The sequence below is a fragment of the Narcine bancroftii genome, chromosome 13 (genome assembly GCF_036971445.1).
Source record: "Narcine bancroftii isolate sNarBan1 chromosome 13, sNarBan1.hap1, whole genome shotgun sequence".
NCBI classification, from domain to species: domain Eukaryota; kingdom Metazoa; phylum Chordata; class Chondrichthyes; order Torpediniformes; family Narcinidae; genus Narcine; species Narcine bancroftii.
Window position 1 is genome coordinate 14,409,267 of NC_091481.1, and position 24,251 is coordinate 14,433,517.

The following is a 24,251-nucleotide window of genomic DNA, read 5'->3' on the forward strand; positions in this document are numbered from 1 at the left end:
ATGGCAAGTATAAAATCTAAACCTTAATATCTTGTGGTTTAGAGTGCCCCCCATGGCAATGGAGAACAGCATAAAACACTTGCAAACTCCTATGTTCCTACCAATGCACTGCACACTGGCGGATTCTAGTGTAGCAGTGTCAAAATGGATACGTTGTACAGTATCAAGAAATAAAATACTAAAGTTGGCTAAGATCACAGCAAATATTTCACAGCCACCGCTTCATGGTGTAGTCATTTTATGAAGAAATCATCTCATACTGAGGCAGAAAACTAAAATAGCGTAGAAATTACCAACAGATCTTGATGTTAAAATTACTAATTTCCATCGCTACAAGGTATATTAAGCCACATCATAAACATGGATGAAACACCTATGATCTTTGGCATGGTCAGTAATCAAACAATACAAAGGGCACAAAAACTTGGGGTTGTTTTTGTACAGCGAGAATAACTCAAAACCTACACTCAGTCGCCTTATAAGCCAATATATGCAGTAGCTCAAAGCTCTTCGCTCAATTCCTCTGCATCAAACTTCAATTGATCTCTATCCCATCGATAGCTACATTTGATTATCACTTGCCAATCTCCACTGCATGTTCCTGCATTTGTAAAACTTCCTATAACCACCCAGCTCCAGAGTAAGTCAACATCAGCAAAAGGAATTCAAAGTACAGGAGCTGTGTAATGATGAAGTACCATGAACTGGAAATAAGGAAGATAGAGAGAGGATAAAAGGGAGAATGAAGCATGAGAAATATAAAATTATTGCAGGAGAGAGGCAGAAACAAGAGTCATTGCGAAGCAGGACAGGTCATGAGAAATGGAGCAAGAGTGAGAGAACATCAAAACACTGGAGAAGTAAAGAACACAGCCAGGATCTGCCTCTTCCTTTCACAGATTGAAGGCTTTCATTCCACCCGACAAGTATATAGGAAGCCATCCCCATTTCAGTCTCTGACAGTCCCATTGCTCTCACTCATTTCTCTATCTTCTACACAGCCGCCGCCCCCCCTCCCCCCACCATGACTTTATTTAATCACGCACACATACGCTTGCTCTTTCTTTTACGATTTTCTCTCTCTAACCAGGGCTTTCCTTTTGTCACTTTCTCACTCTTTATTCATTACTCAGTATTTTCTCTCCAACGTTAACCTAAGATTCCCTCACTGTTGTTTATATTAATCACACTTCTCATTCTCCCATTTTCTTTGTCGCAGTTTCTACTTCAAGCCAATTATTTTTCTTGTCTCTTGCTCACACTGCCTCAATTTCAGTGTCCAGGTCTCCCCCTTTCTATCTCTTTCGTTCTCTCTATCCCTTAGACAGTAATTTTACCATGAGTTTCAACACTGAATAAACTTACCGTGGGTGACTCCCTCATGGACTGGGATAGACTCATGGTGCTGTTGTTTGTGTGTGTAGATGTGCTTAACCTCACAGAGTTAAGTACCCCTCTGTGGAATGCAGAAAGGTGAATGTTCAGGGTCAACAATGTTACCTTTTTGCTCATCATTAGACAATTGAGATATGTTGTTGGTTACTCATTCTAAGGAGAGTTTATTAATTATCTCCATTTCACTTTCACTTCACTGCTCATTTACCTGATGCATGATCTCACCGCCAACAGCACAATTCATGGATACAGCCATTAGTACCTTGACCTGTGTGTGGTCTGTCAATATGTCTGCTTACGTTTGTTTTGTACTTGCATCTCCACATGTGGACATGCATTGTCCACGCTTGCATGTGTTTATGCATGTGTGGTTAATGGTAAAACAAATCTATGATCATTCAAAGTCATAAAGTGAAACACCATAGAAAGTAGTCTTTCAGTCCATGCCAGCCATTAAGTCTCCATTTATACTAATCCCATTTTCTGGCACGGTAGATTTCCATACCAGGATTTCAAGTACTTATCCAAATATTTCTTAAATGAACTGCTAGGCAGTGAGTTCAGATTTTAACCATAAAAAAAACTTCCTCAAATCCCCTTTAAATCTTCTACCCCTTACCTCAAGCCTGTTCTTTCTTATTCTAAATAAATCTGCTGAAGGGAAACATTTCTGTCTACCTTATCTATGCCTCTCATAATTATTTATCTCTCAATCAGGACTTTTTCAATCTCCTCTGCTCCAAAGGAAACAAATCAAGCCTCTCCAGTAACTCATCATAATTGAAACTCTCCATCCTAAGAAACATGCAAGTTACTCTCCATTGCGATCCATCACTATTATTATCCCATTCAACCTAAAATCTGTTTCATCTCAGTCTTCAAATTTGCTGACAATACTACAATTGTAGATCATGTATCAAAATTTCTAGAGATATGTGATGGAAAGTGTGCTGAACGGCTGCCACACAGTCTGGTATCCATATGGGGACACCAATACCCCTGAGTGGAAAGCCCTGAAAAAGGTAGTGGACACAGCTCCAGACATTACAGGTAAAACCATCCCCACCATCGAGAACATCTACATTGCCAGCGGAGAGCAGCAGCAATCATCAAGGATCCACTCCACCCAGCACACGCTCTGTTCTCACTGCTACCATCAGTAAGCAGGTGTAGGTGCCATAAGATTCGTACCATCAGGTTCAGGAACAACTGCTACCCCTCCACCATCAGATTCCTAAATACACAAACTCAATCGGGGACTCATTTAAGGACTATTAGTTTTACATTTGTGGTGATACAACCACTACTATACCCACACTCCTACCAGCCTACTGCAGGGGGCAACCACTGTACCTGCAGGTAGGCAACCTGGGAGGCTGGCCCCACCATGCCGGCTGTCAATCTCTGGTCCATTTAAAGGCTCAAGCTGGCCCCTTCCTAAATCAGTTGGGCATGTGGAACCAGAGGCTACAGAGACCTGGTGTTCAATTTTAAACCGATTAAAGCCTGTAGTATAGTCTTCTTGAGTTTTGTGTTTGCTGCACCACAGCACTTTTTATCTCTCTGTATTACATCTCTGTTTGTTTCCATCTCTTTATTTGTTTACGTGTACAATGAGTACAGAGTTTTTTTGCACCACTAATTTTGAACCTTGAAATAAGGAGTTGGAAGACAGGAAAACTGGTGGCATGGTGCCAAGGCAACAACCTCCCTCAATATCAATAAGATGATCATTGACTTCAGGAGAAGGAACAGAGTCCACACCTCTGGCAACATTAATGATACTGAAGTCAGAGGAGCAGATAGCTTCAAGTTCTTTGGAATAAATATCTCCAATGACCTGACCTGGAACAAACACAGCTGATGTGATGATCAAGAAAGAATCCCAATTTCTACTTTCTTAGAAGACAAAGAAAGTTCAGCATTGTCTCCCTTGTCCCTCACCTTCTACAGGTGCACCATCAAATGCATACTTGCTTCATGCATCACAGTGTAGTACAGGAGTTGTCAGCTCAAGATCTGAAATAGCTACAAAAGGTAGCGAATGCAGCTCAGAACATATTGCAAACATCTCTCCCTGCCATGGACTCCATCTACATTTCCTGCAGTCTAGGAAAGGCAACCAACCACTGAAGGACCCATCACACTCTCCTTTCCCTCCTCATATTGGGGAGAAGGTTTAGGAATATAAAAGCATGCACTAATAGGCTTAAAGACAGTTTCTTCCCCACAACCTACAGACTCCTGAATGAACCCCATAACACTGCTATTAGTGAGCCATTGCTTGGTGCAAATTGATCTTTCTTTTTATTGCAATCATACTCTGTAATTGTGCTCTTTATACAGCTGCATGAATGTTAGAGATAACCTGTTCGTCTGCTTGCAAAAGAACAGTTTTCACTATATAAATTATTTTGTGACAAATAAACAAACTTAAAATATTATGACCAGAACTGGACACACTACTATTCCACCAATTTTTTTCATGCAGATGAACTACAATCTTCCTACCCTAATATTCTGCATCCTGGAAAATTGAAGGCAGATATCCTATATGCCTTTTAGCTGCCTTAGGTACCATATGCAGTGGTGATGCCCAAGGGGTGTCAGAGCAGTAATAATCTCCATTTCCTCCATGTGTGAAAATTCATCTTTAGTCAATCACAATTCATCTGGAGGTAGCCTGTGCACTCGAGCATGTAGGGGATGTCCATGAGTCAAAATGTGGTGCTGTACTCCATGTTTTGGTTGGGCCATTGAGAACTGGAGAGTAATAATGCTAGGAGTCTGGCATATCCATTGTTCAAAAGTGTCACCAAGTCGAGGTGCGGGCAATGCCATGGGGTGTAAGGTGAGAGACTTTGAAGTCTTCAAACTAACTAGGTGGCGACCTTTGAGATCTACTAAAAGGGAGTGTGCTAGCAAAAAATGAGCTCCCAGGAGCTCCCATCAGCAATGGTGAAGGACCATTTAAATCGCGACAAGCTGAAATTGAGGAATTGTCCGTAAACCCGTACGTTGGCGGCTATGAGAGGAGGACCCTCCTTTCCTGATTGTATGTTTGGGCTGGAGGAGGGAAACACATTAATCTCTGCTTCAGTTTCGACCAAGAACCAACACCCTGAGTGTTGAACCCAGAGGAAAAGGTTGATGTTCTTGTAGCTGGCCTTTATGGCCACTATTAATGCTTGCAGGGGGATGATAGTGGCGGGCTTCAGCTCCCCATCTCTGATGGTAATAGCACTACTGCTCTCTGTCTGCACTGCATCTGGTTGAGTCTGACACCACACTGCTATCTGGAATGCGTAGGGTCTGTGCCCTTTGCCGAGGCACCACTACACGCCCAACTGAAAGTCTACCATGCTGCTTAGCATGCCACAACTCATCAGCACGGGCTGCTAAGCGACAGGGGTCATTAAAGTCTTCGTCAGTGCTATGGGAAATATTCAAAATGGTGATGAATACAGTTCAGGATAAATATAACACATTATACTCTAGGAATCACAGAACACTGCAGATACTAGACCAAAAAGAGTTAGAGGAACTTGATGGGTCAAGCAGCACCTGTGGAGCAAGAGGGGTTTGATGCAAGGTCTTGACCAAAAATGTCAACTATCCTTTTCCCTCCACAGATGCTGCCTGACCCACTGAGTTCCTCCAGCATTATGTTTATTTTTGGCTCCAGATACTATGGGGGCCCACTAAAGGATGAGTCCATGACTAACTCACAAATAATAGCAGCAACAAAATCTGAAATTTTACCTTCTCTCATTTAAATAATTGGAAACTAATGTGTAATGAGAAATTTATAAACCCAATTTGGGGAGATTGGAACTGATAAACTCAAGAAGGGAAATGTGGTCTAAATGGATTGAATCTTCAGATTTATGGAAGTCAGATAAGTGATTAAAAAAAGGGTACCAGAACTATGCACGAAGCATATAGTTAAACAACACATGTAATTTACACCCAAAAAGAGAGGCTATTCAAGAAATTACAAACTAATCAATCCACTTAATGCTGGTGTTAAGAAAGAAAATAGAATCTTCAATTGAAGTTGTAATGGAGAAATACCCAGAAAAAGAAAATAGAACAGTCAGTACTATTTCAGAGAGTCGTCTTTACTCCCCTTATTCAATTCTTGGGAAAAAAGACTGGGGAATTAAATTATGTAATAGACATAGTTATGATATTACAGAAGCCTTTGAAAGAGAACCATTGATATTAGACTAGTTAGCAGGCAATCAAACATTGTTCCCTTCCTAATGCATGTAAATGTGTGGCATTTATTTTTCAATTTCAATTCTAGTTCAGTAGGTTCCCACTCCAGATACCTGAATGTAATTTTCTAGATGAAGAAACCCAAGGAGGTACAATGTTAACCACATCTTGTGTTATTTGGTTAACCCAATGGGACGTTATCACTTTGTCCTTTGTCATTCTCATTGTATGTCAAAGTTCATCAAAGGATTGATAAGGTTGTAAAAGAGATGGTGAAGTAAAATACAAAAGTCTGCAGACACTGTGGTTGAGGTAAAAAGATAATGCTGGAGAATCTCAGCAGGTCAAACAATCCACTTTATATAACAAAGATAAATATGGTTTTTACACAGCCGCTGCGATAACTTCCAGTCGACAATTTTCACACTTACTTTCCGGATTGGCTGTTCACACAGGAAGGATGTTTACACTAAATACCTGAGTTCCAATAATTTTGTTGGCTAGACGTGGGTCGACGTCAACCGTTACATAGACCCTGCATGCAATGTACAGTGTTGATGATGTCCTATTCATTTAGCTCACTGTTGTGGACCTCCTGCAGTTCAGTTTAGACAGTAGGCAGGCCGCAATTACGTCTAGGGCTGCCGCAGGAAAAATTTCAAAATGGGAATGAGTCACTCATTTCCATTCTGAACTTTTTATACAGCCTGCGTTGTGGGAATTTTGCGAAAATTTCCCAATATGCACCGGTTGTGTAAAAACCATAAAAGATAAAACCAATGTTTTGGCCTTGAGCTCTTCATCAAGATATGAAAAAAGATGGTGAACCAGCTACAGAGAAAAATATCAGACAGGCAAGAGGCAAGATACTATTGAGGTCAGTTTTGGGACTACTGTTCCTCATTTAAATTATTTGTGCTCATGAATCAGATGTATAGTTTAAACATTTGTTAACAATACTAAATTGGAAAAGTAGTTAATGAGGAATATTAACTACTATTAATTAATATTACAATAAGATGGCATAGTTAGCACAGAAGGTCAGCACAACTAGGCCCTTTCAAATTACCTTGTAAAATGGGGTTAATCGGGCAATTAACTAAGTTGAAGACCCAAGTACAGGGTTATTTCAAAGGGCCATAATTGGGCAAGCCTGGTCAAACTCTACCCGGGCCCCAGACCTACCTCGGAGGTGGTCAGGGAACCCAGTAAAACTAAGCCAAGTGTCCTCTTCTGCCTATTTGAAAGGGGAAATGGCTCACCCAGTTATTCTAGAACTTTAAACAGAAAGGGAACAGAAAGAACACAGGGAACAAGGGATTCCTTATGGCTATGTGACGCATCACTCACCACGTCATCACAGGGGTGGGATTCCCCTTTAAATTGCCAGGTTGGCAACATAACAGGTAGGTTGGGCTGCTATTTAAAGGTGCAGGAGGCACACACTACCCAGTAATATCACCCGGGTCCCAGGAGAGCTACCCGGATGCTGAAATTTGAAAGCGCCAGCGATCAAGGCCAGGGTTTGAGACCTGGAATGACTGTCAAGCGTTTATCGTTCTCCCCATGGATTTCCTCCAGGTGCTACAGTTTCCTCCCACCAACAAAACGTACTGGGGGTGTAGGTTAATTGGGTGGGTGGCATAGGTTTGTGGGCCAAAAGGGCCTGTTACCATGCTGTATGTCTAAATTTGAATTTAAAAATTGAAAGGTGATGCGTTTTAGGAATAATAATAGAAAGTTTTACTGCATGTATTATAAACGCGGCAGTGGAGAAAATGAAAAAGAACATGAGGAGTTTGTACGTTCACCCCATGACCATGTGGCCTTCCTCCCGGTGCTCTGGTTTCTTCCCACGTTCCAAAGATGTATGTATGGGTTAGCAGATTAATTAGTCACATGGATGTTATTTTGCAGCATAGCCTCATGGGCTGGAAGGGCCTGTAACTTCGTTGTATCACCAAAATAAAATAAAATCACAAGAGTGATAGAACAACTGGAAGGAAAAGCTGAGTTTGGAGGTCCACATTCTAGGAAAAACATGATATATTGAAGGAAGTTAGGAATGAAATAGATTGACAAGAGACTTGTTTAGGATGTAAATGCAAGCACAGTCAAGACAGAGTGAAAGACATGTTTCAGTATTGTTGATTCTATTTAACTGGAACTGCAACATCACTCACCAGTAGGCATATGCAGAATTGAAGATGTAGTATAATGCTCCCCTACACTGTCAACCCCAGTTACAGCATAGACTACAAACGTAATAACACTTTATCTGCATTGCACTGTCAAACACCAGTAGGATAGGCCCAATAGTATCACGATACAAAATAACTCTCCCTCTACACTTCCCCATCAGCTTTAGCAAGGTGAGATACAGAGCACAATTTGTACACTGCCAGATAAAGACAGAGGTCGAAAAAGTGAGGCACACCATAACAGAGAGCAAAAGTGAGGTCATGAACTGAGGTGAAACCAGAGAAAGAGATGGTGGGTCTCTGAAGGTCTGCATGTAAATTGTGCTCATTGAGTTTACTATCATGGGGTTAATTGGTTGTTTTGCTCCAGGGTTTTATGGTGGAGGTGGAATCTGTCTGTGACTGAGAGAAACTCAAGGTTCAATAAGTTTCAGAAATTTGAACAGTTAGAAGTTTTGCAAATCTATTACTCTATTAACTGGGATCAAAACTTAGTTGCATACAGCTCAAGGTGACCCATGTCTTACCAGTTACCAGTTGGAGCCTGTAAAAGCAGTTCCAAGAGCAAGGGACTTGGATCAGTTCATCACAGAACTGTTTCTCTCAGCATCTAGTTATCCAATACATAATGGAAAACAGTTCCTCTGACAGGGCTCACAAGGCTTATCCTATTGTGAAAATCCATTAAATAATCTCTTGAGCAAATTAATGGCTCACGCAACAAATCTGAGAGTTCAAACATCAGTCTTGTCCAAACTCTATCACACACAGCAGAAATATCACAGATCCATAAACAACATCACCTTCTAACAATTGGTTTAATGTTTAAGGAACATTATCTCCTACTTCCCCATTGACATGTACAGTGACATTAGCTCGAGTCCTTGGCCATTAAAAGCTAAACCTCAGTGTCCCATTCAAAATGTGCTTTTGTGAAGGCAGGCTTTCAATTCCACATAGATGCAGCTTTTAACCCTGCAAAATGTTTCTACATGAGTCACAGGAGCATTAGCAAGGAAAATTTAACAGAGGGCTGCATTGGAAATATTTGTGAGATGATCACCAGCTTAATCAAATCATCTCAAAGGAAGGGCTGGGAGATATAGAGATATAGGGAATTCCAAAGTTTAGATTGTGGAACTGGATGGTCACAGGGATCTCTGCAGATTGCTGAACAGGGAATAATGAAATGACATAGGGTAAGACTATAAAAGGATTTAATGACAAGGCTGGGTTAGGGTCTGATAGTGAATGGGTTCTGATATCGATCAGGTCACAGGTAGCAGAGTTGTAGCTGAGCACAAATTTATACAGCTGGGAGCGTAGCCAAGGGAGCAAACCTGAAAGGTAGCGACAGCAGGGATATGGGTCTCAGCAGCAGTTGAGCTGAACCAAGGTCAGAGTTTCACAATGTTGCAAAAGCAGAAATAGGCTGCCTGAAACAATCATAACCAACCTGATCATGACATTGAAGTTGTCTAGATTTAGATTCAGATTCCATATTTATTGTCAGAGTACAAACATGACATCACATACAACCCTGAGATTCTTTTCTCTGCAGGCGAGGCAGAATGACCACTTATCAGTAGTGCAAAATAAAACTGTACACAGAGTATACATGTAAACAAATTAAAAACTGTAAACAGATAATGAATGTAAACAAACTGGCTGTGCAATACAGAGAAATTTTTAAAAAATCAATGAAGTGCACAAGTAAGAGTGTTCTTAAATAAGTCCCTGATTGAGTGTTGTCTGATGGTAGACGGGTGGCAGCTGTTCCTGAACCTGGCGGTGTCTTGGGGCACCTAGACATATTTCCTGATGGTAGCAGAGAGAACAGAGCATGTGCTGGGTGACGTGGATCCTTGATGATTGCTGCTGCTGCTCTCCAACGGCTGAGTTTCCTGTGGACGTTTTTGATAGTGGGGAGGGTTTTGCCTGTTATGTCCTGGGCTGTGCCCATGGCCTTTTGGAGGGCTTTATACTCAGTGGTATTGGATTTCCCATACCAGACCATGATGCAGCCGGTCAGCACACTTTCCATCACACATCTGTAGAAATTTGCCAGGGTTTCTGGTGTCATACCAAACCTCCCTAAACTCCTGAGAAAGTAGAGGTGCTTACATGCTTTCTTCATGATGCCATTAGTACGTTGGATCCAGGAAAGATCATCTGAGATAGTGACTCCCAAGAAATTAAATTTGCTTATGCTCTCCACCTCTGATACCCCAATGATCACTGGAATGTACACCCTTGGAGATTTGGGACATGAAATTATCCCGCCATCACTCAAATCATTAAACAGAAAAATTGTCGAGGCAAGAAATGCTCCTGTGAAAACCTGCTAGACTAAAGCTATTAGAATTAACTCTGTGTTGTGTTAAATATATAAAAAAATTCCTGAAGAGTTAACACCTGGCAACTGAAGAATTTCCAATTCAAAATAATTTAATAGAATGATAAACCCAGCCATAACCATTTCATCCAAGATAAACTGTTGATATGATGATCATTAATGCAGTGGAAAGAGGAGTTAACCTAGTTTTCAACTCATGATCTGTTTGGTCCAAGCTGGCAATCTGAGGAATGAACATGACAGCAACTATTAGCTATTAATTTATAGAAGGTATAATGCACAATCAGGATAAGGTTATTTGATTACAGGATATTTGTCAACAGTCCTGTTGAAAATTACTAAGTCAAACTTCAGTGAAGGGCAGAAGTGTTTGGAAAGGCTGATCCTACACATTTTGGCAACCAAAGCAGGACTTTACATTTCAGGGCTTAAAGTGATGGCCGGAATACTGCTAAATAGTGCAGAACAGTGGGTTCTCAACCTTTTTTCCCCCTAATTACATACCACTTTAAGTAATCCCTTACTGGCCACAGAGCACCTATGGCATAGGATGCCAAAGGTGCTCTGTGGCCAGTAAGGGATTACCTCAGGTGCTTTGTGAATGGGAAGAAAAAGGTTGAGAATGATTTCTGAGCAGTTTACGGAAAACTATGTTGAAAAAAAAAATTAATATTAAAAAGGAATGGAACAGGATGTTATGAGAGAGGAGAAATAGAAAAGGGCAATGTGGTTATTGGCATTCGCCTTCCCAAGATCGTGTTATATGGCGAGCTCTCCACTGGCCACCGTGACAGAGGTGCACCAAAGAAAAGGTACAAGGACTGCCTAAAGAAATCTCTTGGTGCCTGCCACATTGACCACCGCCAGTGGGCTGATATCGCCTCAAACCGTGCATCTTGGCGCCTCACAGTGTGGCGGGCAGCAACCTCCTTTGAAGAAGACCACAGAGCACTGACAAAAGGCAAAGGAGGAAAAACCCAACACCCAACCCCAACCGAACCAATTTTCCCCTGCAGCCGCTGCAACCGTGTCTGCCTGTCCCGCATCGGACTTGTCAGCCACAAACGAGCCTGCAGCTGACGTGGACTTTTACCCCCTCCATAAATCTTCGTCCGCGAAGCCAAGCCAAAGAAGAAGAAGAAGAAGAAGAAAGAAGAAGAACAGCAAGAGCAGGCAGATTTGTAGAGACAACAGTGCTGCAGGTCCTGCTGATAGGGAGCAAGAGCTCCCGTCAATCTTGGAAGGAGAGCTGTGTAATTTGAGCAATGCCACATAAATACACCATTTTCTGCCCATTACCAATTGCCATCCAGTGCTGGAACAGAGACTCATGTCTATGCCTCTCCTTCACACACTAGTTCTCAGGCACTGTTCTAGTCAGTGAACCCAAGCCAGATTTCCCAGCCTGTAGGCACATCTGTTGGTACCTGTTTTCCCAGCCTGCTGGCACCTCAAAATCTGGGACCAACCCACCAAGGGCACAATTCATTGTGGACATCCTCAGCAGCAAGAAATGGCCAGCCATCAAGAAGCATTGCAAAGAGTTTTGCAGTCTAGACAGAGAAAGGGAGGATATTGAGGAGGCACCAGTGATGAATGTTGGTTTCAATATTTAAGAGCTTACAAAGCTTCCTTTGTAATGAATATGTTATTACAAGCTCCTGTTTTATTTAGTGAGTGATTGTACAAGCTGCAACCATTTATAATTTTCTCAACATTTACATGGCACCATCAGATCAAAACTATAAACAAGGTTGATGCTCTCAACTAAGACTAAGAACTATGTTTGTTTATTCAAGGCAAACAAATGGTGAGAGAGGGTCATGTGATTAGGACACAAAGAAACAGAATTCAGGATTGATCAGTCAGCCATCTGATTAACACAGAGGTGGAATGACTGTGTGGAAATGGACATTTCTGCTGATTCTCCTTGTCAGGGGAATTTTTGAATCTCTGTGACCATTGCAATGAGTATTTTGATTGACCCATATCTGGGTAAAGGAAAGTGGAGAATTCCTGCATTGGATCATGACCAACCATTGTAATGGTCATTTCGACTAACCTGTGTCTGGGTTTTGGAAGCATTGTAGAAGTCACACATTTTGTTTTCCCTAGGCAAGGAAGAGGGGAGTTGTGACATCCATTCATATGAAAAGACATTTCTCTGGAAACAACTCAACAAGGATTGATAAGTTTTTGGTAGTCTGTTCACTCAGTCTCTCTCCTCCTTTATAATTACTTCTGAGCATCAGTTTAAAAGTCAGAGTTTTAACACAGGATTTCTAAGGCTGAACTTTGGGAATGACATTCCAGAATTGAGCCTAAGCTGTAATGAATGGTTTGGGTATTCCTCACACACTCACTCACACTCACACACACAATATATCTAAGTATATTTGCACATAGCTGGGGTAAATTTAAGTAAGATGTTATATTTTATTAATAACTATTAATAAATATATTGTTTTAAAAATAACCCCGTCTTGATGAATTTCTATTGTTGCTGGTCTGCGACGTAACAATATAGTTGTGTTCATTATATTTTCAGCTTACGATGAGTGAAGATATTTAACTGTGTATGGATTCTGCTCATGCCCTTTTTCCCTCTGTTCCTTTGCTCTTGTACAGGAATAACTTAGAATGTTTGTGCAGATGTCTTTTTTAAGCCCAAGATAAAGGCATCTGTAAATAGATGCAAGATGCACCCTATTGACATGTACTGCACAAGTATGAAGTCCCATCCTTGTGAGTGAAAGATCATTCAAGGGGGCGGGAACAGTATACTTAGGAATCTTTATCACGTCCTGCCAAATGGGTTACCCAGTCAACCTTATGGAGAGATGGACACAGCCCGCTATTGTTGAGCACCCTCACAGCATAATTTACTGTTTGCAATAAAATCCAGAGATGAGGAGGTTAGCCTATGAGGAGAGAATGAGTTGTCTGTGACTGTACTTGCTGGAATTTAGAAGAATGAGTGGGGATCTTATAGAACATAAAATTATGGAAGGCAAAAACGATAGAGTTAAGTAAGTTGTTTCCATAGGTAGGGGAGTTCAGAACTAGGGGACATAACCTCAACATTATTGGTAATAGATTTAGGACGGGGTTGAAGAGGAATTGCTTTTCCCAGAGGGTGGTGAATCTGTGGAATTTACTGTCCATTGAAGCAGTGAAGGTGAATATATTTAAGACAAGATTGGATAAATGTTTACAAATTGAGGGATATGGGAAAGGCAGGTAGGTAGGTAGAGGTGAGCCTATCATTAGATCAGCCATGATCTCATTGAATGGCAGAACAGGCTCGACAGGCCGGGAGGCCTACTCCTGCTCCTATTTCTTATGGTCTCATGCACTGTTTGAAAGGCTTATATTATTGGGTTTACCGAAAATGAACAGTTGGTCAGACTGATGCCATACAAGCCTGATCCCATAAGCATAGCCAAATGTCAGTAAATTAAAACATCTTTATGCATATGAAGATGAGCTCTGTACTGTGAAAATATTGCAAGACACAAACAATTTAAAAAAACCATTCTTCTTGCCTTGCTGGTAAGGTAATGTCTTTCATTTAAAGTTCATAATTGGGAGAGGAATCTCAGAAGGGCAGCGATAGATTTATCAGATTGAACTATGTCATTAGACAATTCCAATGTTCTATTTCTTCAGAAGAGACTTTGTGGGGAGCATGGTATAATGTTCAGTCAGTAATTGTGCAGAATAATGTAGCAAATGGTGTTAGAGACTTACCTGTAATTTCAGTCGAGTCCTGATGAGCCCATTAGCATTCCAGTAAATTGAGTTGATTAGTAGGTGCCCTTGTTGAGTTGTCCTGCTACTCCTGATACTAAATATCCACTGGTGCATTTAACTGAGTGTTCTTAACAAGATCATTAAATAAGGGCCTGTAAGATTTGTAAATAGCGGGTGCTGCTCAACGTGACAGTATTCAGTCATTAAAGAGGTTCATTTAAGATACAACAGTTGTCAAGGATGAAACATGAAGGCAATTGTGTGGACAATGAGGAAAAGCATTCATGTTTTAGCAAGACTTTACAATTATGATAATTTTAACTTGTTCAGGAAGTATTTTGTTCTGATTTGCATTGAACTGAAGTGGTATCTTTACATAGCTATTTACAGCTATTTTAAGCCAAAACATTATTTAAATCAGTTATAATGGAGTATGACTGTAGTGCAAAAGTGTCAGCGATTCACTGCCTTACACCGTGAAGACTATTACTAATATACTATGGTGCTTTTAGTGACCCTGGAATGTATGGAAAGAAGGTGAAAGAAGGAAAGGAATGCATGAAGATGTAGGCTGAATAGATTCCCATTAGTTCCAAAGATTAATCCACTCACATAGAAATTTTGTTGGAGATGAGATGTACCATTGGAGTCAGAAGGGTTGAGAAAAACTGTTGGAGCTGTATCTGTAGCTAGTACACAGCAGATGGCAATGTTGCAGCATTAAAAGCAAGAGGTGAGGGTATAAAACTGCATGCAGGAAATCTGAAGTAACAATGAGAAATGCTGGGAGCATTTGGGAGAAATAAAAATATTCAGTCAAAAACAGAAAGAAGTTGGTCTTGTGTCATTACTCACCAGCAAATCTATTCATTTCCTCAGTGACATCACAGGATGTTGTTCATGCTTTTTCACTTTCACTCCCATAAACAGGCAATTCCAACTTTTCCCAAATTTTCGCTGTTGTGAAGCATGAGTCCTGGCTGGAACGAGGAATACCAGCCCATCAGTTGCAATTAACGGCTCAGGAAATAACCTGTCAGTCACCAGGGTCAGCAAATTACTCAGTGGTTCCAGAACTGTAGTATACAAGGATTCAGGCACACATCTACACATTGAACTACTTGTAACAGATAAAAATACCAATCTTACCGCATCTTAATTGGAAGTTTGTATCCTAGATGGTGTACTAATGTTGAACTCTGAGATATTTAATATATTTTGGAATGGTATTCCTTGCATGGACACAACACTGTTATCCCATTTCTAGTACTTGGATTATACTCCACATTTCTGGAAATATTGCAACACTCCTTGATTGGTCAACTTGCCAATTATATGCACAGGGAATGCCTTTCAATCACTGGGCCCAGATTGGCAGTCTGCCAATCAACACATGCTATCAGTCCATAACAGTGGCTTAACTTGAAAATTACGAGCTAATTGTTATGGTTAAAACTATTCACCATTTGCATCAACCTCCTAATTTTTATTGTCTATTCTATCCCATCTCCTGTTTGGTCCTTTGTTCCCTTTCCTTCCATCGCTAAACTTCTTACTTGTCCCAACTTTCAGGTCTTTTTCTGTACCAGCAGTCCATTGTCAGCTAAATCCCTGAACTGAAGCCCCAGTCTATCTGCACCTCTCATCTGGAGATTCTCCTGATCTTCCAAAGCCCAATTCAAGACTTTGCTCTGCCCAAAACCGTACACAATGCCCCTTCCATGCGAGTATGTACCACTCATAACTTTAAAAGAGGAGCTCAGGTCATATTCTTCCAATCCTCTGTGATTATTTGATAATATACAGAGAATGTTGCACCTCTGTTTTGATAAAAAATAAGATGGATTCATCAATGGAATGGTGGTGAGGAAGTTTTTAAAAATCGGAATGTGGGTATGCAGTTGTATGTATGCATTTATAACCTTAAACATCTCAATTATATCATGCTTCTAACATCTAATGACTGAAAATTATTATTTTAGTATTAATCATGTTATTTTCATGATTGATGGAAAATGGTGTGAGCCACTGTCTTGAATCCTCCACAGTCTTTCTGGTGAAGGTACTCATGATGTTTTATTGGACAGGGAGTTCCAGAATATAGAATCTACAATGATAAAAGAACAGAAATCACAGTTTTCTCCTTGGAGAATTTGCAGGTGATGGTATTCTTATACCTTTCATCCCTGATCATGTAAAAACACAATGCTGGAGAAACTCAGCAAGTCAAACAAGAATACTTTATATAGCAAAGATAAAGATACTTAATCTACATTTTGGGCTTGAGTCTTTCATCGAGGGCTTGATGGATCTCAATGAAAGGCTCAAGCCCAAAATGTTGGTTATGTATCTTTATCTTTGCTATACAGGTGCTCCCCTACTTATGATGGTCCGACTTACGATTTTTCAAAGTTACGATGGTTCAAATCTGTACTTTCAACTTTGATTTCCGATCTGTTCCCGCACTTGCAGTATGCTACTCTTTTACGATGCTGGGCATTGGTGTTAACTCATGATGTTTAGGAAGTTCTCTTGCAATGTTTGGGAAGTGTCTAACCAAACATGAAGGCTGGTAAGTAGGATATGTGGATGATGGTCACGTGAAAGCAATGGGCTGAAAGGTCAATTACAGTATTGTATGACTCGATAGCTCCTTTTACACAGCTGTTAAAAAACAGGAATTAACTGCCTTTTAACCGCTTCACCTACCTGTATGAATGCAAAGAAGTTCAGCTCTTAAATGTTACCTTTTATTCAATCAAAGTTTTGTTCTTCTAAATTATTGTCTTTAAGCACCTTCACTTTCTAATGAGGGTGAGGAGGGTGAGGCTCTCGGCCCTGATCTTGACAGCAGGCTCTTTTATAGTAAAAAAAAGTGATTGTAAAGACAGATATTCCCTGTCTTTAAATCGCTTCACTTACCTCCATAAAAGGTCTAAAGGAGGATTGACTGGTTGAACTCGTTCCATCTTCCAAGGGGGATAGATTCAGAGGTGGAGTGAAGTCACTCCACCTCATCCGTAAAAGGAGGGCTGATGATGTCGCGATGATGCTGACAGCCCGTGAACGCAAATTTAAAAGGGACCATATGGTAAAAAAATAGGTGATTATGTTGCACAGATCCGCCTGAGTCTTAAGACTGCTTGCACAGATCTTCAGTAACACTCGTACCTGCTTTTCAGTCACTATTTTCAGTAAAGGGAGCTTTCCATTCCCAGCGCATATGTTTGACGTCATGGTGGCGGGAAGTGCTACTGTACTTCTCGCCCTGCTTCCTTCAGCTTCTGAAGCTGGCTCATGATTTACTCCTGCTTAAAAGCACTGCACGATCTGCATTCTTGACATCAGCATAAAAGGTAACTTCGCCTTTTTTTAAAACTTGAGTAGGTGATTATGCGCCTTTTGTGTATAAAAAAACCCTAGTGTTACAGGCCCAGAGGACCAATAAACCCAGCAGCAATAGATGTTCACCAAGACAAATGGTTACTTAAACAAAAGTTGCTTTTAATTATCTTTAAACATGAAAATAGAATCAAACTTTAACTTATCACTATTGACTTACTTAACTAACTTCATCCCCTTCTAATTCTAAGCGCACATGTACGTAATGTGTGTGTAAGTTCAGAAAAGCTCTTTGGTTCACAGTCCAATCCCACTTCTCATTCCTCCAAGTTCACTGGTTGCACGCAATTCTTATACTATGCACAGAATGTAACATTTATAAAGTTCACCAGGCTTTGGTGCTTGAAAGGTAAATGGTTACCACTCAGGAAGGTTCTTGTCGGTTTTCAGAGAGATTTGATGTTCCAGGACATCCACAACTGATTCCTTTTTAAAAAGCCACTGCAATATCTTGCTGACGAAACTTGCCCTTCAAATGATAACCTCTTTCTTTCAGGTCACCACAGAGTGCCTTTTTGTTTCTCTTATTCCAAGTGAAAAATTAGATAGACAGTCCTCTCCTCTTGCATGAACCACAAAGGCTTTGACCAGGCTTTCTTCCAAATGGGGCTTTCCACAAGCTTGCCAGCTTGTTCTGTTCCAGTCCCAGCTACTGTTACTGGCTGTAACACAGTAGAAGTGCTCTCTCTCTCTCTCTCTCTCTCTCTCTCTCTCACACACACACACACACAGACAGAAAAAAAGCTTGTTTGACTCTCTCTGCTTGAAAAACCACATGACTCTTTTAGAACAGCAAGCTTCCCTCCAGACAGAAGGCGGCTCCAACACTCTCTTTCATCTGTTGCCTTTTGTAAACAACAATCCATTAGTGAAGTCTCAGGTACTCTCTGAAGCTCTTGCAAAAGCTGTGGAGCCAATATGTCTTGCATTAGCAGAGCTCCAGTATTTCTAATAAGATCTGTTTTAAAGTATTTGTATGTGACCTACTTTAACAAACCTTTCCCAATTTATCCCCCAAAAACCTATCTATATATTCTGTCACACTAGTCTTATAGAAATGCCTGCATGGCTGCCTTATTGTATTACATGGTAGCTGAAAAGCATCAGACTGGAAGTCTATATAGAGGATCATTAAATCGGATGATAGGATCTCTGGAATCTCCCTTTCCTTGACAGATGATATTCAATGCAAAATTAGGACTGTCAGGTTGGGGACTAGTGTCTTCCCACAGGCTGCGAGACTGATGAACAGTGTCCTGTAATTGTGAAAATCTTCTCAAATACTTATATATATTTATTCTGATTATTTATGTGCTCATTATGTACTGTGTCTTGTGTTTTTGTGCGTGCACTTGGATCTGGAGAAATGCTGTTTTGTCGTGTTGTATGTGTATAATCAGACGATAGTAAAACTTGAACGTAGAATTATGGATAATCGCCCAAATATTCTCATCTTATTTACCCTATCTGTTCAGATTCACTTCTCATTAGTCGATCCAAGAGAGAACATTTAAATAGTGGAGGTGTGGGCGCAAGTGCAGCATCTCCTGCGGTCACAAGGGTAGGTGCCAAAGAGATGATTGGTGCGGGGTGGGGGGAGTGGGCAAAGGAGTCACAGAAAGCGTGGTCCCTGTGGAAAGCAGAGAGGCGAATATGTCTCTGGTGGAACATTTAAATAGTGGATCAAAAAATAACTCTGAATACAGTTATGAAACTATCCTCTTGCCTTCTCCCTCTGCCCAATTATTCTCACCTATTTATTCCCTTGCTTCCTTTTACATGCCCCTAATTGGTCTACACACTTACCACTCTTTTCTCCAGATCTGTAATCTATCTCTAGTAATGTGATTCATCTTTCATAATCTTTTATCTCAATCACTTGAATTCTACTGCATGAATTATTTTTCCATTGCAATTATGCTTCCTTTGATAAATACAGCGACCCTACTCCCTTCTGCCCAGCTCTAACCACACCCTCGCCCTCTCCAGCCCCACAATTTTTTTCATTATGATGTTTTCTACAACATTCACTTTGCAATTAGATATAATATTTTTAAGAAAGCATCCATAATACAAGCCTTTATTTACCAATGCTTAACATATAAGATCAGGTTGGAATTCAGATATCATTGGGGTACTTTTCATAACCTGAAGGATGTAATAGAATTTGAGGTGAAATTATGATGCTGGCAAAATTTTAGTTATGAGGAGAGGCTGGCAAATGTGGTGCATTTTTTGGAACAAAGGTGCCTAAGATTTAATTGCGAGGACAGAAAGAACCAGAAGGACCTGTTTTCTTTAGCAGATGGATTAATAACTAGGCAACATAGATTAAAGTTAGAACAGAAAATGCTGGATATCTTCAGCAAGTCTCTTCGCAAAGAGATGGATCATTCAGCAAAGTAGATTTAAATGTTGGAAGCATTAGTCGGTCAAGCAACACCTGGGGAGAGAAGGAGTTCACTATTCAAGCCAATGACCTTCTCCAGAAGTGTGAAAATTCAGAAACTGAGCATGTTTGAACTTGTAGCAAAGTAGAAAGAATGAGGATGAAGGAATGTCTGTCATAGGGTGGAGACGCCATATGATGCAGACTGGTATTGACTCAGGATTGTAGGTGGCAGCTAACATCTAGGGGAGATATCTCCAGAGGGAGAACAGAGGGAAAGGAAAACATCTGCCAGAACTGTGAAAGGTAAGAGCAGTAACTGGAATATGAAAGAAAGGAGAATGCTGGGAAAGCTCAGCTGATCAGGCAGCAACATCAGTGGAGAGAGAAAAATTAAATCTCATGAGAGCTGGCCAGGAATGTAAAGCAAAAAAAAAATTGGAAACATGAAAAAAAGTGCTTGAAGGTACATGAGCATCAAAATCAAGACTACCAGGTTGGGGAATGACAGGGTGCAAGACTGAAGAACAGTATCCTGCAACCATGAAAATCTTCCATTTTTAATTTTTTAAAATTATTTATGTGATAATATCATTATGTGTGTGTATTGTGTATTTTTGTGCATGCAACATGGTCTGGAGAGATGCTGTTTCGTCAGGTTGTATATGAACAATCAGATAATAAACTTGAACATAGGATTATGGACTATTGCCCAAATGTTCTCATCTTATCTATCTTCTCATTAGTAGATCCAAGAGTGAATCCTTCCATATTGGAACACTTAAATAATGGATTAGATAAGAGGAAAGGTGAGAATTGATTTTGGCTCTGTGAAAGGGCTCAGAGGGAAAAGGAGAGGGGGGGGGTCAGAACTGGGGCAAAGATGACAGGGGGAGAAGGGGAGGGGTTTAATGGAAACCGGAGAAGTTGCTGTTAATGCCATTTGGTTGGAGGGAGCCCAGACGGAAGATGAGCTGTTGTTTCTCCAATTTGCAGGTGGTCTCAGTCTGGCAGTTCATGAGACCATGGACAGACATGTCAGCAAGGGAATGAGACGGGGAATTGAAATGGATGACCACTGGGAGTTCCACGTTCTTTCAGCGGACAGAACTGAGGTGCTCAACAAAGCGATCTCCCAGTCTGTGCCCAGTCTCTCTGATACAGCGGAGTCCATAACTGGAGCACTGAATGCAATAGGTGACCCCTGAAGTCAAGTGTTGCTTCATTTCTAAGGACTGTTTGGGGCCCCAAATGGTGGTGTGGGCACAAGTGCAGCATCTCCTGCGGTCACAAGGGTAGGTGCCAAGAGGATGATTGGTGCCGGGTGGAGGGAGCGGGCAAAGGAGTCATAGAGAGTGTGGTCCCTGTGGAAAGCAGAGAGGGGAATATGTCTCTGGTGGTGAGATCACGTAGTAGGTGGTGGAAATGGGGGATATGTTGGACACAGAAGCTGGTGGGGTGGTAGGCGAGGACAAGGGGAATCCTGTTGTGCATGGTTCTTCTGTTAATTTACTCTTTATACTTTCAGTGGAACAGCTCCCTATTCCTAACCACCTAATTTATTTTTTTTGCACCACATCAACAGCATTGTCCCAGGTCCTCTTACCTAACTCTTGAGTACTCTATCCCACCAAGGATCCCTCTTATTTCTGGACTCATTGGAGAGAGAGAGCTGCTCCACTATCATCACAGCTGAGGTTTAACAGCACACCAATTGCCTGCTCCAGAGGGTGGTTGTTATGGAAGAAGTTCCTCACGTTATGAGTTGGTTGGTTAGTTTGGGCCGGATGTGAAGGCAGTTGCCGCGGCCCTGGGGCGTACTCCATATTCTGGTCTGTCGGGCAAGCTGTTCCCTCCACCCCTCGGCGCGGGGCGCGGGGCGCGCAGGCGCAGTGTGAACGGGATGGCGGCGGGACGATGCTGACGCCTGGCAGCGCAGGCTGTGCCCAGCAGCAGCGACACAGCCATGGCCCGGCTGGCCGACTACTTTGTGCTGGTGGGCTACGATCACGACAAGCGCGGTGAGTCCGACTTTGGGCCCAGAGGTCGAGCAATCGCCTATTGGCTGTTCTCTCATCAGCGTCCCACATCTACTCTGCCCGGCTCAGTATCGCAGTGCTGGGACCTGAGGCCCAGCGGAGGGTGTGGGAGGTGGGCGGACCCAGGCTCAGAGTATGGGGGGGTGGGTGGGCGTTGTAAGATCAATGGACTGGAGAGGCTATGGGGAGGAGGGGAGGGTTGTAAGATTAATGGACTGGAGAGGCTATGGGGAGGAGGGGAGGGGGTTGTAAGATCAATGGACTGGAGAGCTATGGGGAGGGAGGGGTTGTAAGATCAATGGACTGGAGAGGCTATGGGGAGGAGGGGAGGGTTGTAAGATTAATGGACTGGAGAGGCTATGGGGAGGAGGGGAGGGGGGTTGTAAGATCAATGGACTGGAGAGCTATGGGGAGGGAGGGGTTGTAAGATCAATGGACTGGAGAGGCTATGGGGAGGAGGGGGGGTTGTAAGATCAATGGACTGGAGAGGCTATGGGGAGGAGGGGGGGTTGTAAGATCAATGGACTGGAGAGGCTATGGGGAGGGGGGGGTTTAAGATCAATGGACTGGAGAGGCTATGGGGAGGAGGAGGGGTTGTAAGATCAATGGACTGGAGAGGCTATGGGGAGGAGGGCGGGGTTTGTCAGATCAATGGACTGGAGAGGCTATGGGGAGGGGGGGGTTGTAAGATCAATGGACTGGAGAGGCGATGGGGGTGTGGGGGAAAGGTGGGCTGGAGACGGGAGGCATTGGAGGAGATCGGGGTGAGGACTTGCAGAGATGGGTGGAAGATCTGGTAGAAGACTAGAATAGAGGTGCTGGGGAAAGGGAAGGTGACAGGTATCTAAGGGGGTAATGTATACGTACAGAATCTGGGGGAAATGTGATGTTTGAGGCCGAGGAGGGTCAGATAAGGATGTGAGGTGGGGAGTAAAGACTAGTTAGAGTTTATTGACTTTATGATTGAAAAGCTGTAGGAGTATCTGACTGGAACAAATTTATAAATGCAGTGAGAATTAAATTTTTGCTTTAATGAATGTTTGTTCATTTTCGATGCTGCCTTTATACATCAGTATTAATCATTTATCTTTGATATCTTGTGAACATTTTGTATTGATTAGTGGCAGGCTTAGAGAATCTGGTGCATTGTTTTGGTTTAATGGTGCCCACATGCTTTCTAGTTTCTGAGAATGTCACTGAAGTTGTGCACTTTGGAATGCCTTTGGATGGTATCAGCATGGACTTACTGAATGCTTTTCATACTGTTTGGTGCCAAAGATTATCAGCTAAATATAGAAGTTTGGAATTGGATGTTCTGACATACCTGGATCAGTAATTAGTTAGGAGTTTAGAAAGAGTAGGGAAAATATGACATATAAATATGATGAATAGTCTTCCCACTAATCTTACTGGGGCATTTGTTTTTCCACTAGATGCATCATTATAGTGTTGAATAATCATCCACAGATGCCACCAAACTGGGAGGAACAGTTTATATAGTTTGGCAACATGAAGCTGAATTGTCTGTGAACAGAAAAAGCAATGGCAGTTGAGTTCTGTGTGAGATTCTGCACAAGGTTTAAGAGCAACAAATAATATTCCAGGTAGCAATGCTCTAGGAACTGAGGGCACAGATAGATTTTGTTTATGCATGTAAATCACTGGAAGCTGTTCCACAGTGGAAAAGGTAAGACCATCATTGTAATGTTGCCTTGTATCTCAAAATGATGGGAAACAAGGATTGGTAAATAGAATATGAAGCCTTCTTTAAATCCTACTTTTGGTATTGTGGCTTTTGTGGGGACAGGGTTATGGAAGGTTAAAAAAGAGGTAAAAGGCAAGAAACTAACAAGGATCATTAGAGAAGCCAGTTTGGAGCAGTAGATATCTAGTGTAGTTCAGTAGAGCTCTGATCAATACTGTTGTGGGATATATACAGTAGGTTGGTGGATTATTGTGGGCTGAAGGGCCTGAACTCTGCTGTAATGTATTATGCTTAAAAACTGAAGGATGTACTGTTTACATTGTTTATTGGGAAAGAGCAGGATATAAAATGCTACTGGTGCTGGAAACATTGAAATAAAACCAATATTTATGGTGTACTTGGCAAGTCAAAAAGAGTGAAGGTTTTTGGAATATAATTTTTTATTTAATACTTTCCTGCTGTTCAACAAATAGATTTGTGAATCTACTTGATCAAAGAAGCAAAGCCAAACTTGTAACATTTGCAGGAAAGATAATTTCTCTGAAAACTCAGCAGCCCTTCAGTTTCTTGAATTTTGTACCAAATTCTGTGGCTTGAACCCACAAAGTTTGACCCTGAGTGAAGAATGTCACCACTGAGCCAAACGCAGTAAACAAAAATATGAATTTTGTGTAATGAGTGTCTAACCCAATGTTTTCTCCACCCTTGGCATGACACCAGTTAAGTGTGAGGGTTTTTTTGCATCCTCAGAATCATACCAATAGCAAATTGATGGTTACCCATGTCAGTA

The 24,251-nt window shown here is 41.5% G+C and overlaps 2 protein-coding genes across 15 annotated transcripts in view; one reads left to right on the forward strand and one right to left on the reverse strand.

Moving 5' to 3' along the window:
- Positions 1–21,567, reverse strand: part of miox (myo-inositol oxygenase) — a 36,779-nt gene extending 15,212 nt beyond the window's left edge. For 2 of the 4 annotated variants that reach the window (XM_069908072.1, XM_069908071.1), the window contains exon 1: positions 1,366–1,462. In XM_069908072.1, the coding sequence (XP_069764173.1) occupies positions 1,366–1,401 (36 nt within the window). In that variant the 5' untranslated portion in view covers positions 1,402–1,462. Of the gene's footprint in view, positions 1–1,365; positions 1,463–14,781; positions 14,925–21,323 lie in introns of those variants that run through there. The other 2 variants (XM_069908074.1, XM_069908075.1) reach the window with 2 other exon arrangements.
- A 48-nt stretch (positions 21,568–21,615) lies between these two features.
- Positions 21,616–24,251, forward strand: part of sbf1 (SET binding factor 1) — a 137,628-nt gene continuing 134,992 nt past the window's right edge. For all 11 annotated transcript variants that reach the window (XM_069908248.1, XM_069908249.1, XM_069908250.1 and 8 more), the window contains exon 1: positions 21,616–21,738. In XM_069908248.1, coding sequence (XP_069764349.1) covers positions 21,684–21,738 — 55 coding nt within the window. In that variant the 5' untranslated portion in view covers positions 21,616–21,683. The remainder of the gene's footprint in view (positions 21,739–24,251) is intronic.